Genomic DNA, 13,951 nt, shown 5'->3' with positions numbered 1-13,951 from the left:
CTTCCGCTTGGCACCCTCTCATCTACTTCTTGGGGCCGACTTTGCTTGTTTATTTTCTCATTATATATGTTCTTCTTTGATCATCTTTTTAAATTTATCTGGCCTTCTGGGCACACTAGACAACTCCCAGTTCCCCCTCTTGCCCTGTGGGCTTCTTTCACTTTCCTGTTTCTCACGGTCTTTGTTTTTTTTTTATACCAAGGATTGAACTCATGACCTTGTGCATGCCACGCAGGCGCTTGTGCTTCTGAGCTAAATCTCAGGCCCTGGTCTTTGCTTTTTCAGGTTCCTGGAAAAGCACATCTCCACCCCAAATCCTCTTTCACGTAAGGTCATTGCAAATGCGTATGTGCTCCTGTGGCCCTCACATGGAACTGAAATTTTCTTTCTTTTGAACCAACTGATTGGTACTGCCAATCAGTCTATAATTTTTTAGAGGTTTGTTTCTACTGTTTTTATAGCACCTAGTACAGAAATATGCATAATGTGGGCCCTCAAGAAATACTTGTTGATAGGTGAATGGATTATACCCTATAATGATACAATTTAAAGTGGAGATTTTGTGGATGATAAAAATTTAAAACTTTATTTGACACCTATTATATGACAGCACTCAGGACTTGGGGGTGATGGCAGGGAAAGGAGCTTTAAGTTACATTACAGACAGTTCTTATTTAGTCACAGGGCTGTGTTGGGGCAATCAGTGATTAAACAGATTTTCACTAAGAAGAATCACTTATAGTATGTACATTGCAATATTTAGAACATTGCAATATTTAGAACAAAGGTATGGTCAAGGGAAACCCCAATTTGACGACTTTGCTTTTATTTGCATAACTCTTAAATGCAGGACTGTAATGTGTCATAGAGCCTAAAACTACAGTACTATACTATACAGTAAACACTTTAGGAGGAGCTACTGTGAAGCTGCTCTGTGTCAAACATATCAAAAGTCAGAGTGGCAGGTGGTAGGTAAGTCTGCACGATGCACCTGGTCATAACTGTAACTTGTTAAGAGGACTATCTGAGTATCAAGTGGTGGTAAGTGCTGTGGAATGGTAAGTAAGATAAAAGAGACAGGCAGCCAGAGGTGAGCAGCGTAGTATGAGGTGTGAGGGAAGGCTTCTCTGGTGAGGGGTATTTAAATAGAGATGAGGTATTCTGTACCAGGAATTATTTTTAGATTGCCTGTGAGTTATAATTGAAAAATATCCATATTATTTTTACTCTTCTCTTTTACATTATAAAGTCACATTGACAATGTATGTTATGATTTGTTTCTTGTAGGAAATTCAGTCAGATAGAGTTCTTAAATATCTCTTTTAGTATAGTTGAAAAATGTTCAACTTACAGTGTTTTAATAATTTGTGCTAATACTTTCTTAGACTCATATTTTTCTAACTATAAATTTCAGAATTGATAAAGCCAAAATAAATCTAGACAGAACATTGGATAAAAGAATATCTCCACTACCAGAGCCCGAGTATCCTTCAACTGTACGTTGTTTTTTCTTTTAAAAATGTATCCTTATACCATTTTAATTTTAATTATGTCAGTCTTTATATAATTATTTTTCTATATAATCATTTTTAAAGATAACATGTTTCAGGCTCTTATTTTTGATTTTTAAAACTTTAAAATTTACCTCTTGACTTAACTATATTTTGTTTGTTTTTGACAGATGACCAGTGACATTAAAAAAAAAGGAGTGAGTTCAATTTTTTTATTTCTTATTTTGAAAATGTTCAAAGAGATTATTAAAAGGTATTTTCTAAAGCCACCTATTAAATCCCATCCCAGATTACCTCAGCGTTGATATAGTGATGGGTATTAATCAACTGTACAAATACTTACTAGGAATCTATTATATGTTAGCTAAATGCTGGTGCTAGAGATTAAAAAAAAGAAAGGAAGAAAAAGGACAGACACTGACATATGGATGGCAGAATGAGACTGTGATGTGATTGGTGGAAAGCTGACATCACATGAAATTTCTTTGTTAGTAAAGGATACACGGGGCTGGTTACATCTGGTGTAGCTGTTCAGAGAGGGCTTGAAGCTTTCTAATTCCTGTAAAGTTTTCTTTGGTAATAGAGGGCTGAGGGCAATAGTTTTTTAAAAAATTCTTCTTTATCCCAAATTCTTGTATAATTTTAGTCTGTAAATTAAATTTATCATCTACTTGAACTTTATTCTTGTGTATGCTGGAAAGTATGGATTAGTTTATCTTTTTCCAGATGGCTAACCATTTGTTCTAGAATTATTTAAAAAGATTAATTTTTGAAAAAAAATTTTTTTTGTCTTTTTGAGACAGGGTCTCGCTATGCAGTTCAGGCTGGCCTTGAGCTCACTTGGTAGCCCAGGCTGGTCTCAAACTCCCAATGATCCTTCTGCTTCAGCCTCCCAAATGCTGGGATTACAGGCATGAGCCACCCACGTCCAGCTCTGAAAAAAATTTTTTAAAAAGGTTAATTTTTGCCCCAGTGATTTGAGAAATCATGTTCATCATATGCCAAACTTTCTAATGTTCTTGTCTATTGCTGGATTTTGTATTCCCTTCTATGGACCTGTTTATCTACGTGTATCAATTATAGAGGCCTTACAGTGCATTTGAATGTCTTCTAGGGCACATCCTCCTTGGTAGATTTTCTTGGTTGTTCTTGTATGTTAATTTTCCACAAGAACTTTGGATCAACTTGTCTAATTAGATAAAAATATGTGTAAATATTTTTGTGTAATTGTGTTAGCTTTAGGACAAACTGAAATTTTTTTTTTTTTTCCCGGTACTGAGGATCAGGGATCAAACTCACAACCTCGTGCTTGCCAGGCAGGCACTTATACCGCTGAGCTAAATCCCCAGCTCCTGACAAAATGAAATTTTAATGATATGATGTCTTTACTAAAAGCAAGTGTTGTTCACGTGTATTTTTTGTTAGACTCTTCATTCTTATGGGATAATTTGGGAAATTATATTGCTGTTTGCTTATTTATTGATTGATTGATACAAGAGAGTAAACTCTAGGCCTTTGCATTAAGTTATATTCTCATCTTTTTATTTTTTGAGACAGGGTTTTGCTACACTGTCCAGGGTAGGCTTCAATTTGAGATCCTTCTGCCACAGCCTCCTAGAGTGTGCATGCGTGACCATGCTGGATTTATACTACTTTCATATAAGAATGTAATTTCTAAGAAGGCATGAGTTTTGTCTGCTTTAATATTATATACTCTGCATTTAGAATAATGTTTATGTATTTATTGAATTAATAAATATTGAATTAATGAATATTGAATGAAAGATCACTAAAGGATATATTAAAGAATCTTTGTTTTGCCCTGAAAAGTGAAGGATATATCAAGAACATTAATTTGACAAGAATTCTTTACACATAAAGAAAAGGGTAAAACACTTTCTTTGTAGAGGATGTTTTTAGGTAAAATAGTTTTTATTTTGAAAACATTCTTTTTGAGAATATTTTTATTCTGGGGAAATACTGTCTTAGGAAGACAGGGCTCCAGAGTTACGCTGAAATGTTGTGCAATTCAGAGCGTTTAATTTTTATGTCTTCAGCTGAACTATAATTACATGAAGCAGTGTGTGGAAAGTAGTCCCATAGTACCTATTCAGCAGGAATGGCTGGATCGCATGTTAATGCTGATCCCGGAGCCTTTAAAAGAAGGGAAAAAGAGAGAAGAGCTGCTTGAATGTCTCGTACACGAGGTGTCAAGTGACTTTGAGAAAAGCATGAAGAGATGTTTGGGTAAGTAGCATTTAACACACACCAGCCTCTTTGGCCTTTGCCCTACTGTTGAGTCAAAAGTAGAAGCAAAATGAATACTGAACACTACGTATTCAAACTATATATATTTCCTAGACGTGACTTTTACTGAAAACTTTATTTTGAGCCTATAATCTAGTCAAAATCTCTGTGATTTGAGCCAGGTGTGGTGGTGCGTGCCTGTAATGCCAGCACACAGGAGGCTGAGGCAGGAGGATTGCCATGAGTTCAAGGTCAGCCTGAACATCATAGTGAGACAAAACAAAATAAAAAATCTCTGTGATTGAAGGTTACTATAATTTTTGTGTACATTACCTAACATGTATAGTTTTTAAATTTTCATTTATCTTCATAGTTTTAGGTATCCTGTTTATAGTATTGTTAAATGTTGATAGATTTTGGGAGATTTGTTAGAAATTTAACCTTTGTGATTTTTTTTTTGGTCTTTTTTGTTTTTATTGGTACCAGGGATGATTTTTTTTTAAGACAGGGTCTCACTATGCAGTTCAGGCTGGCCTTGAGCTCACTTTGTAGCTCAGGCTGGTGTCAAACTCACAATGACCCTCCTACCCTAGTTGTCCGAGTGCTGGGATTGCAAGTGTGTACCACCATGCCTGGTGTGCCATCTGTGATTTTTGTTGCAATGCTTTTTCCTGTTTTAATGGGCAAAAATTGCATATATTTATCATGTCCAAGTTTAAAATGTGTATGCACTGTGTCATGGCTACACTGAACTAGCTAAGCTATTCATTACCTCATTACCTCATGTACCTATCATTCTTCTCTGAAGAGAGCACATAACCCTATGCTGTTAGCAGTTTCCAAGAGTAAAATGCATTGTTTTTCGTTAATCACCATGTTTGTACACTACATCTCTTGGACTTGTTCCTTCTGGTTGGCTGAAATTTTATATCCTTGGCCCAACATATTACCACTCTCCTTTCCCTCACTGCCTCTGATAATAACGATGAAATAAATTCATAAATGGATCTGTCTGAATTTTGAGTAGATGGGATACAAAGAATTGAGAGTTAGAAGCTTTTCTATATTTTAATTTACCTTCAAAGTATGGCCCAAATAGTATTAATAGCCTAATGTTGTTTCAACTAAGTGAAGTTTTTCTTGTACTTATTTTAATGCACAGTAAACTCTGCCATCTGATATAAAAAGATAATTTTTGTGTGGTAATGGAGATTGAACCTAGGGCCTAGTGCATGCTAGGCAGTTGCTCTATCACTGAGCTACATCTCCAGGCCAAATGGGTAGGAGCTTTTGATATGGACAGACGTTGCAAGGGTTTTCAAGACATTAATACATACATGCATTTTAGTGCAGAGCGTTCTCGTGAAACCTCCAGTTAACTGGCTGGAAGATGACGGAGGCCCTTTACCTGAATCTCCTGAGTAAGTAAATTATTTTAAAAACTATTTCATTTAGTTTTTAGTACAGCTTGCAAATGAACTAATCTGTTTCAAGTCTACAGTTGTGAAGCTCAAAAGTAGTTTTGGAACTTACCTTAAAAATTCCAGAGGTTTTCTCTATGCTATGCTTACATAGTCCTGTTTATGTACGGAGAAAGACTTGGGGACAGTATAGTTCAACTTTGCCTGGAATGAGCTTTGGTGTGTGCCACACTGATTTTCTATCCTTTCTCCCCTGTTCTAAAGAATGGCTTCTTTTATCTTTGTCTTTGGAAACTGAACCAGAGCATAGTGAGGCTAAGTTGTTGAGGTTTGGATGTGTACTTCTGAGTCTCCCAATGCTGACCGTGGTTTCTTCTCCTCACTTTGCTCACCTTAATACTCCTAATTCCATGCCATAAACAAAATTCTGAAAATACGCAGTTGTTGTTTTAATCATGTTCTATATTGTGTTTTGCTTTTTCAGAGGACAAGATTATTCCAGTCCTTGGCATTCTAGCTATGTGCAGGCAAGAAATCAAATATTAGCTAATTTGCACATTGTTCATCCAGTTATGAAAACACTGCTGGACATTGGTTATACAACATTCACTGATACAGTTTTGCTGGACTTCACAGGAATTAGGTAAAATCCAGTATCAACTAATTGACATTTAAAATTTGAACATATATTTTTGGCTGTAGAAGCTTTCTTGATTGTATAATTTTTAAACTGATCCATAATCTTTCAAAAGTGTTTCTTTAGATTTTAGAATTCTAGAAATGTGGAGGCTGGGGATTTAGCTCAGCGGCATAAGCACCTGCCTTGCAAGCAGGCAGTCGTGAGTTTGATCCCTGGTACTGATAAAAATGAAAAAGACCAAAAAAAGAATTCTAGAAATGTGTTTCCTTTCAACAGTCTCTTATAAAGACCAAAATCTGTCCTTTGTGTCACATTATTTTTCTTTTCCTCATGCATAGAGCTAAAGGCCCAATTGATTGTGAAACACTGAGAAATGACCTATCAATTCAAGCTAAAAAGGCAGAAGAGAAGATAATGAACACATGGTATCCGAAGGTTATAAATCTCTTTACCAAGAAGGAAGCCCTAGAAGGCATTAAACCTGAAAAAGTGGATGCATTTTATAACTGTGTTTCCACACTTCTGTCAAATCAGGTAAATATATTTTATTTATCATAAGCAATACCTTTGTTAAAATTAGTTCAGTGCTTTAAATAAAATTATATTTAAACACATTATTAAGTAATTATTTTGAAATAAGTTAAAATGTTTGTTGCAAGTTTATTTAAATAAATTTAGGAGAAAAATAGTTTCTGAAGCAGTCTAAAATGGAAAGGGGCTGGGGATGCCGCACAGCTCAGGGTAGAGTGCTTAGCTCGCACATGTGAAGTGAGTGTAGCTCAGCGGGAGAATGTGTGCGGCCCAGACCTCAAAAAACTTCAAATACTATACTGAAGTGGGTTTATTTGTATAAAATTGTGAAATTTTAATGTGATCATGAATACACTGAAAACTGTAAGAAGAATTTTAAAATGAGTATTTCTTTTAGGGGAAAGCCTTTGAGAATGACTTCTTGGTATACTAATTATTTTAAGTTGATGAGAAATTAGTGCTTCAAAAGAAATTAAGGTTTTTTTTTTCAAGAGAGGATCTCACAATGTGGTTTATGCTGGCTTTGAAATCATTTTGATCCTCCTGCCTAAGCCTCCTGAGTGTTGTAATGATTACAGGCATGTGCCACCAAACCTAGCTTAGAAAATAAAGTTTGATGAATATTTAAAAAATAAAGTCCTGGAGAAGGTTTTATCTATAGTCCCAGATAGTCAGGAAACTAAGCAGGAGGATCACAAGTTTGAGGCTAGCCTCAGCAACCCAGTGAGATGCTTTTTCAAAAAAAGTGGGGTTGTAATTTAGGGCTCCCTGGGTTCAATCCCCAATTCTGCAAACAAAACAAAACAAAACAAAACAAAACAACCCCAACTAAACCAAGCAAACAAACAAACAAAAAACCACAAAAGTCTTCTAAATTGAAAATGAAATTTTAACTCATGGCCAATACTGAATAATTCTCAAGTATCCCTCTCAAACTTCCCCTTTGAATTTTGGGTTGATCTTTCATTGAATCCCTGTATTCATGTTGGGAAACTCGAATTTTTGTTTGTTTTTTGAGACACTGCCTTGCTGTACAGTTTGGGCTGGTCTTCAACTCATTATATAGCCCAGGTTAGCCTCAAACTTGAAGCACATCTCCAGCCTCAGCCTCATCAGTGCTGGGATTCAAACTTCTTTTAAAAAAGGTCCATGTTAATAAATATGTTTTTAGAAATTACTAAATTCCAAATTGATTGATTCTTATTTTGTTATCAGTAAAGTCTGACTCAAAATGTTATTCATCAACTTTAAATGCCAGAGTATTAATTTGTGTAACTGAATTATGGGATCCTCAGTTTTTACTGTTGTATACATATAATTCTGCAAAAATAATTTTGAAAAATCTTTCTTTTTTGGTGAAGATCTCTGGAAATTCCATGAATTTTGTCTTGCATCATTAAAAAGATGGCATTCCTATTTAATAGCTTTGGGTAACACTCTAATTAATAAACATGGGTTTTCCCTGTCTTTATTGTCTAAAGAGAATTATGATTGGGAAGGAGTAAAGAGATGAGTACAGTGATGTTTTAAAGATCACTCAGACCTGTATTTGTCTTCTGCATCACCTTTCCATCCATTAGTTCCACATAAAATGCAGTGTTGGTACCTAGAAACACATTGTACATGTTTCTAAGTTTCAGTGGCTTTGTGTCTTCTAACATTCTACAGGAAATACGGCTCCTAGAGGAAAAATTTCTGTGCTATAGTAAATATGTGGTATAAATAACAGTAGATCTTAATTTCTAAGGGATTTGTAATTGGCTCCCCAAATTCTTGAGTATATAACAACTGGCTCTTGTGACAAAAGGCACTAGCTCTGGTATCCCATGCACGGGTCACCCTGTTATACTTTCGCCACCAGGCGTCAGAGCTTCTGTACCCCCATTCTTCATAGGTTGTTTCCTTTTCTGTAATGTCTTGTGTGCTACTGAGAGAGTAAATATAAAATGTGAGAAGTTCTGCATTGGCCTACTACATTGTTAATATTCTATTTTAAAAATTGTGGTTTAGGCTAGGTGAGATGACACATGCCTGTAATCCCAGCACTTAGGACACTGAGGCAGGAGGATCGCTGCAAGTGTGAGACCAGCTTGGGCTACAAAGGCCAGCCTGAACTGCATAGCGAGACCCTGTCTCAGAAAACAAAAATAAAAAAAATTGTGGCTTATATGATATTCTACTTACTGTTTTAGACTACCTTTATTAAGAATATATTATCCTGAATGATGATAATTTCAAGACTAAATAGATTTATAGAATGCTTTCATTATATGTGACAAATCATTGATTTTACTTAAAGGTTGAATTTGTACCTCCTAAAATAATAGTTATTTATGATATTATACAGATAAAGGATGTCTTAAGGAGAACTGTAGAAGGATTTGTAAAACTATTTGATCCAAAAGATCAACAAAGGCTGCCAATATTTAAGATGGAATTGACATGTGAGGATGATAAAATGGAATTTTATCCTACCTTTCAAGAGTTGGAAGACATTATTTTAGGTTTGGTAGAGCGAATAGCTGAAGTTTTGCAGGTATTAAATCTTCCCTACACATCAGGGGGTTTTTTGTGGGTCTATTCAGATTTTTAAATTATTGGTGTTGAATCTCTATGAAGCATTTATACACATAAATGGTGTAGCTGTTCATTTTCTTCTCCAAAATTACTTTAAATTAGAAAGTGCTTTTTTAAGAAAACATATCCTGGTTGAAAGTGATATTTTCTATCTTTGTTCTCATAGTTATGAATTGATATTTTTAGGCATTTTTCATTTCCTTACGGAGATACAAGCTTCTTAAGAAAAAGTTCTAATATTTGTTTTTTCTAGAGTTTTCTAGTCAGATCATGTTGACATTATAATTGATAAATATTGAATGACAGAAAACCACCCCAATTTGGATTTTTTTTTCTGAGACAGGGTCTCACTTTGTAGTTCATACTAGCCTTGAACTCACTATGTAGCCCAGGCTGGTTTTGAACTCCCAGCAGCCCTGCCTCAGTCCGCTGATTCTGGGAGTACAGGCGTACACCACCATGTCTGCCCCAATTTGTTTTTATATTGGACTACAAACTATTCATTTTTAAATTATTATTTTGTGTTGCATTATCTTTTCTTGGACCAAAGAAGTCTGCTTAAAAATACAAGACAGTTAGATATTTATTGCATATATTTTATTTTCATGTTTTAGAATGTCCAAACAGTTCCTTCTTGGCTGTCAGGAACTTCAACACCTGTAAATCTTGACACAGAACTTCCTGAACATGTGTTACAATGGGCTCTTAATACCCTGAAGGCGGCAGTACATCAGAATTTAGAAGGTGCCAGAAAACATTATGAGACATATGGTATATACAACATATTTAATGTTACTTATTTTTTTATTACTTGATTTTCAACTAGGATATTTTGCCAGCTATTTGGTTGTCTGGGACTGTTTGGAAAGAGCTGAAGGGCCAGAAGTGAGCGTATGTTTGCTTTTGGCATAGTCAGAGATCAGATCTAATAGATTGTAGTTTTATTGCCTGATCCAAAAAGCGAATGTTAACTGAAGCAGGGTAAAGTCAAAGAGTAGAAAAAATAGATGTTGGAATAAAGAGGAAAGGAAATAAAAGGTAGAAATCAAGGTAATTTCTAGACTAGTATTGCAAAAGCTACACCTCAGTTTTATTGGTTGGTGTCTTCAGGTGTGTGTATGAGGTCAGGATGAGTAGTAGTTATTTGAGAAACCATCTGCTAACTGGCATTCTGTATCTCTAAATTATTTTAAAAGCCTCAGGTAGTCTGTTAGCTTTATTTAAAATTGTATTTAATTTGATTTACCTATTAAATCTCTTATATTCTATCTATTCCTTTAAATGTCATAATCTATTATTAATAACTGATACAGTGCCTTATTGTATGATCATATAAAAATCACTTTTTTAGAAATGCTGTTGAGATTTTAATTCGATTATTAATTTTCAGTTGAAAAATACAATTGGCTCCTTGATGGGACTGCAGTTGAGATGATAGAGGCTTTTCAGGCAGAAGATCATACTTTTGATGAATATACAGAGGTAGGTGGTAATTTTTTAATCGTTTTAATTGGTTTAAGATTTCTTTTAAATTAGGGTCTTTTATTCTAAATGCTTCAACTGAAGTGAGTAATTTATTATCTGAAATATTCATTTTAGTAAACTCGTTGGTTCACCTCATAATGTCTTTAGCATTCGCTTACCCATCACTTGAGTGTTAAAAAACTTTCTCATCACATTCAGGTACCTAGTAAGATGCTGATAATGCAAAAATAAATAATATGACTAAGATGTTTGTGATACAAAAATAACTGACACAAAATACTTACCTTGGGAGCTTGACAGAATTAACAACTATGGACTGGATGTAGTGGTGCATGCTTGTACTCCCAGCACTCGGGAGGCTGAGGCAGGATTGCCTTAAATTCAAGGCCAGCCTGCGCTGCATAGTGAGTTCAAAGCCACTCTGAACTACACAGCGAGACCCTGTCTCAAAAAACAACTATGAAATACTGTATTAAGGTAAACACTGGAATGGATATATGAACACAGTATTGTGGGAATGCATGGGGGTCAAAATGTTTGTGGTTTGGAAAAGTGGAAGTCTCCTGCAAGAAGTGAAAAGTGAACTAAGTTTTGAAGTGGACATTTACAGACAGAAACATAGGAATAGAGCTTGAACAAGACTCAAAGTGTTCAAAAGTGTTCACCGAACAGCCAGTAAGTGCACAATAGATAAAGAAGCAGCAAGAATAAATACATGGAAAGTTTAGAATATGATGAAGTTGGAAATGTGGGTTGGAGCCACAAGGAAAAATCTTGCTTGAGAGTTTGGACTTTGTTCTGAGAACTTTTAACTATGGAAGTAATGCACAGCACTGTACTTGGATTTGAGTTTTAGAAGGTAATTCTAGGAGCGGTGGAGAAAAAGTGAGCGAGAAAAGATTTCTCAAAGGAATCTTTGTTCTGTTGGGTAGAACCAAGTTCATGGTTTTGTTTTAGCTCTTTCTCTTGACCATAAGATTTTATTTTTGCTTTTTTCCCCTTGAGATGCTAGGGGTTGAACCCAGGAGCTCATTCATGTTAGGTAGGCATTGTGCTTTTGAACTTCACTTCCAACCCTAGATTTTACTTTTGTGGAATGATTCATAAGTTTTAACTTTGTAATCTTTTATTATGAAACTTTTAAACATGTAGAGAAGTTGAAGAAGTTCTGTAGAGAACACCTGCTTGATCCTAGCATTTTACTGCTTAGCCACATATTTATTTATTAGTTAACTATTTCTATCCTTGATTAAATCATTTTGAAAATGGTTAACTTTTTTTGGTGCCAGGGATCAAACTCACAACTTCTTGCTTGCCTGGCAGATGCTTATGCTGCTGAGCTAAACCCCTGGCCCTAAATGGTTAACTTTTAAAAAATCAACATTTTGAGCTTGGTGCGGTGGTGCATACCTGTAATCTCAGCACTCGGGAGGCTGAGGACTGAAGATTGCCGTGAGTTCAAGGCCAGCCTGAACCATATAGTGAAATTTTGCCTCAGAAAAGACCAAAAAAAGTCAACATTTTGAGATAAAATTGGTAAGTTATGTGAGTGTTGAGAAATTTAAACACCCATGTAATCACTGTTAGAGCCAGGATATATAATACTTCCACTACCTCAGACAATGGCCTTGTACCCTACCCTGAGCTCAGGCAACAGCAGGTAACTTTTCTCTCACTATAGGTTGCATATTTCTTTTTCAAAATTTCATAGAAATAGAATTATAATACATACTACATAATCTTTTGCATCTGATTTCTTTGATTAGCTTAAAGTTTTCAGGTTTTTGTTTTCTGTGTATGTTATTCATTCCTTTGTCCTTCGTATTTCACTTTGTGGCTATACAGTTTGTTTATACATTTACTTTTGGTTGGGTGTTTGAGTTGCTCTCAGTTACTTGGTTATTATGAGTAAAGTTAGCATGGTGTTTTACTTACAAGACTTGGAGTGAATGTGCTTTTATTCTTTTTCCTAGGAGTTGGACTGCTTATGGTATGAGTAATGTATGCTTGATTTTCTTTTTAAAGAAACTGCTAAGCTTTTTGTAAAGCAGTTACATATTAACATTTTTTTAGCAGCAGTGTATGAGACTTTTAGGTCTTCAATATCCGCTCCAATCTTTGGGATTACAGTCTTTTCCTTTAGCCATTCTACTGTGTACATGTCCATGTGTCATTGTGATTTTAATTTACATTTCCCTGATGCCTGAGGGTGTTGAGTGTCTGCATTGTGTTACTTTCCATTTGTGCATTTATTTTTTCAAAGTGCAGTGTCTGTTCAACAGGTTTCACATTTAAATTGGATTTTATATTTTATTGTTGAGCCATAATTAATAACTATAATTATAATAATTCAGCACATGCCTGTAATCCTGGTACTCAAAGGCTGAAGCAGGAGGATCACTGTGAGTTCAGGCTGCCTAGACTATAGAGTGAGACCCTGTCTCAAAAAAACAAAATAAAAACAAAAATTGTAATAATTCTTATTATTGAATTTTAAACATTCTTTATATAGTCTGGGTAAAAGTCTTTTATCTGAAATATATTTTAGGAACATTTTCTTCTAGTTTTTGCCTTGGCTTTTCATCTTTTAAATGATATCTCTTAAGGAACTAATATTTTAAGTTTAATAAATCTCAGTTATCGTTTTAAGGTTCATGGTTTTTGTGCCCTAAGAAATGTTTTCTTATGCCATGATCATGGGGATTTGCTTCTAGAGCTTTTCTAGTTATAGCTTTTTTATTTAGGTCTATGGTCTATCACAGTGAGTTGTTGTATATGCTGTGGGAAGGATACGGATCATGGTTTAACTTCTTTTTCTATGTGGATATCCACGCTACTCTGAAATCATTTATTATCTTTCCTAAATTAAATTATCTTGGCATCTTTTCCTCTATATTTATAATTCTGTTTCTGAATCATCTATTCTTTTCCACTGGTTTATGTACTTATTTGTTTTTTTTTTTTGTACTGAGAATTGAACTCAGAACCTCACGCCTGCCAGGCAGGCTCTGTGCCACTGAGCTGTATTGCTGCCGTGTCTGTTCTTATTAAGTACCACAGTTTTCATAGTTTACTTGTAAACATGCAAGTTTTCAAGTTTTCATAGTTTACTTGTAAATTTTTAAATCACGTAGTATAAATTATCTAATTTTATTCTTTTTCAAAATGATTTTGACTATTTTAGGTCCTTTGCATTTTCATAGAAGTCTTAAAATAGCCTGTTCATTTCTAAAGAAAGCATCTGGGATTTGGGTTAGGATTGATTTCATTGAACCCTCTGTATCGATTTGGGAAGAATTGCTGTCTTGAAAATGAATCATTCAATTAATTACTGTAGCATCATTCAAGTAATTATTGCTTTGGGCTTTCTTTACCATATCTCAATAACATTTTGTAGTTTACATTGTCCAGACCTTGTCTATATCTTGTAAATACTGTTATATTTTGTGTGTGTGTGGGTTTTTTTTGACACAAGGTCTCGTTATGCAATTTGGGCTGGCCTTGAGTTTACTTTGTAGCCTAGGCTATAACCTCGAATT

At 34.9% G+C, this 13,951-nt stretch overlaps 1 protein-coding gene across 2 annotated transcripts in view; it reads left to right on the top strand.

Moving 5' to 3' along the window:
• Dnah12 (dynein axonemal heavy chain 12) overlaps positions 1-13,951 on the top strand; it is a 244,057-nt gene that overhangs the window by 9,904 nt on the left and 220,202 nt on the right. For both annotated transcript variants that reach the window (XM_063257331.1, XM_063257330.1), the window contains exons 3-11: positions 1,415-1,496; positions 1,682-1,708; positions 3,569-3,758; positions 5,107-5,179; positions 5,664-5,822; positions 6,158-6,353; positions 8,698-8,886; positions 9,542-9,698; positions 10,318-10,409. In XM_063257331.1, coding sequence (XP_063113401.1) covers positions 1,415-1,496; positions 1,682-1,708; positions 3,569-3,758; positions 5,107-5,179; positions 5,664-5,822; positions 6,158-6,353; positions 8,698-8,886; positions 9,542-9,698; positions 10,318-10,409 — 1,165 coding nt within the window. The remainder of the gene's footprint in view (positions 1-1,414; positions 1,497-1,681; positions 1,709-3,568; positions 3,759-5,106; positions 5,180-5,663; positions 5,823-6,157; positions 6,354-8,697; positions 8,887-9,541; positions 9,699-10,317; positions 10,410-13,951) is intronic.

This window comes from Cavia porcellus, unplaced genomic scaffold (assembly GCF_034190915.1).
Source record: "Cavia porcellus strain 051 isolate PalLab524CR breed Dunkin Hartley unplaced genomic scaffold, mCavPor4.1 scaffold_10, whole genome shotgun sequence".
Taxonomy (NCBI): domain Eukaryota; kingdom Metazoa; phylum Chordata; class Mammalia; order Rodentia; family Caviidae; genus Cavia; species Cavia porcellus.
Note: the sequence above shows the minus strand (reverse complement) of the source record. Positions and strands in the feature narration are given on the sequence as shown.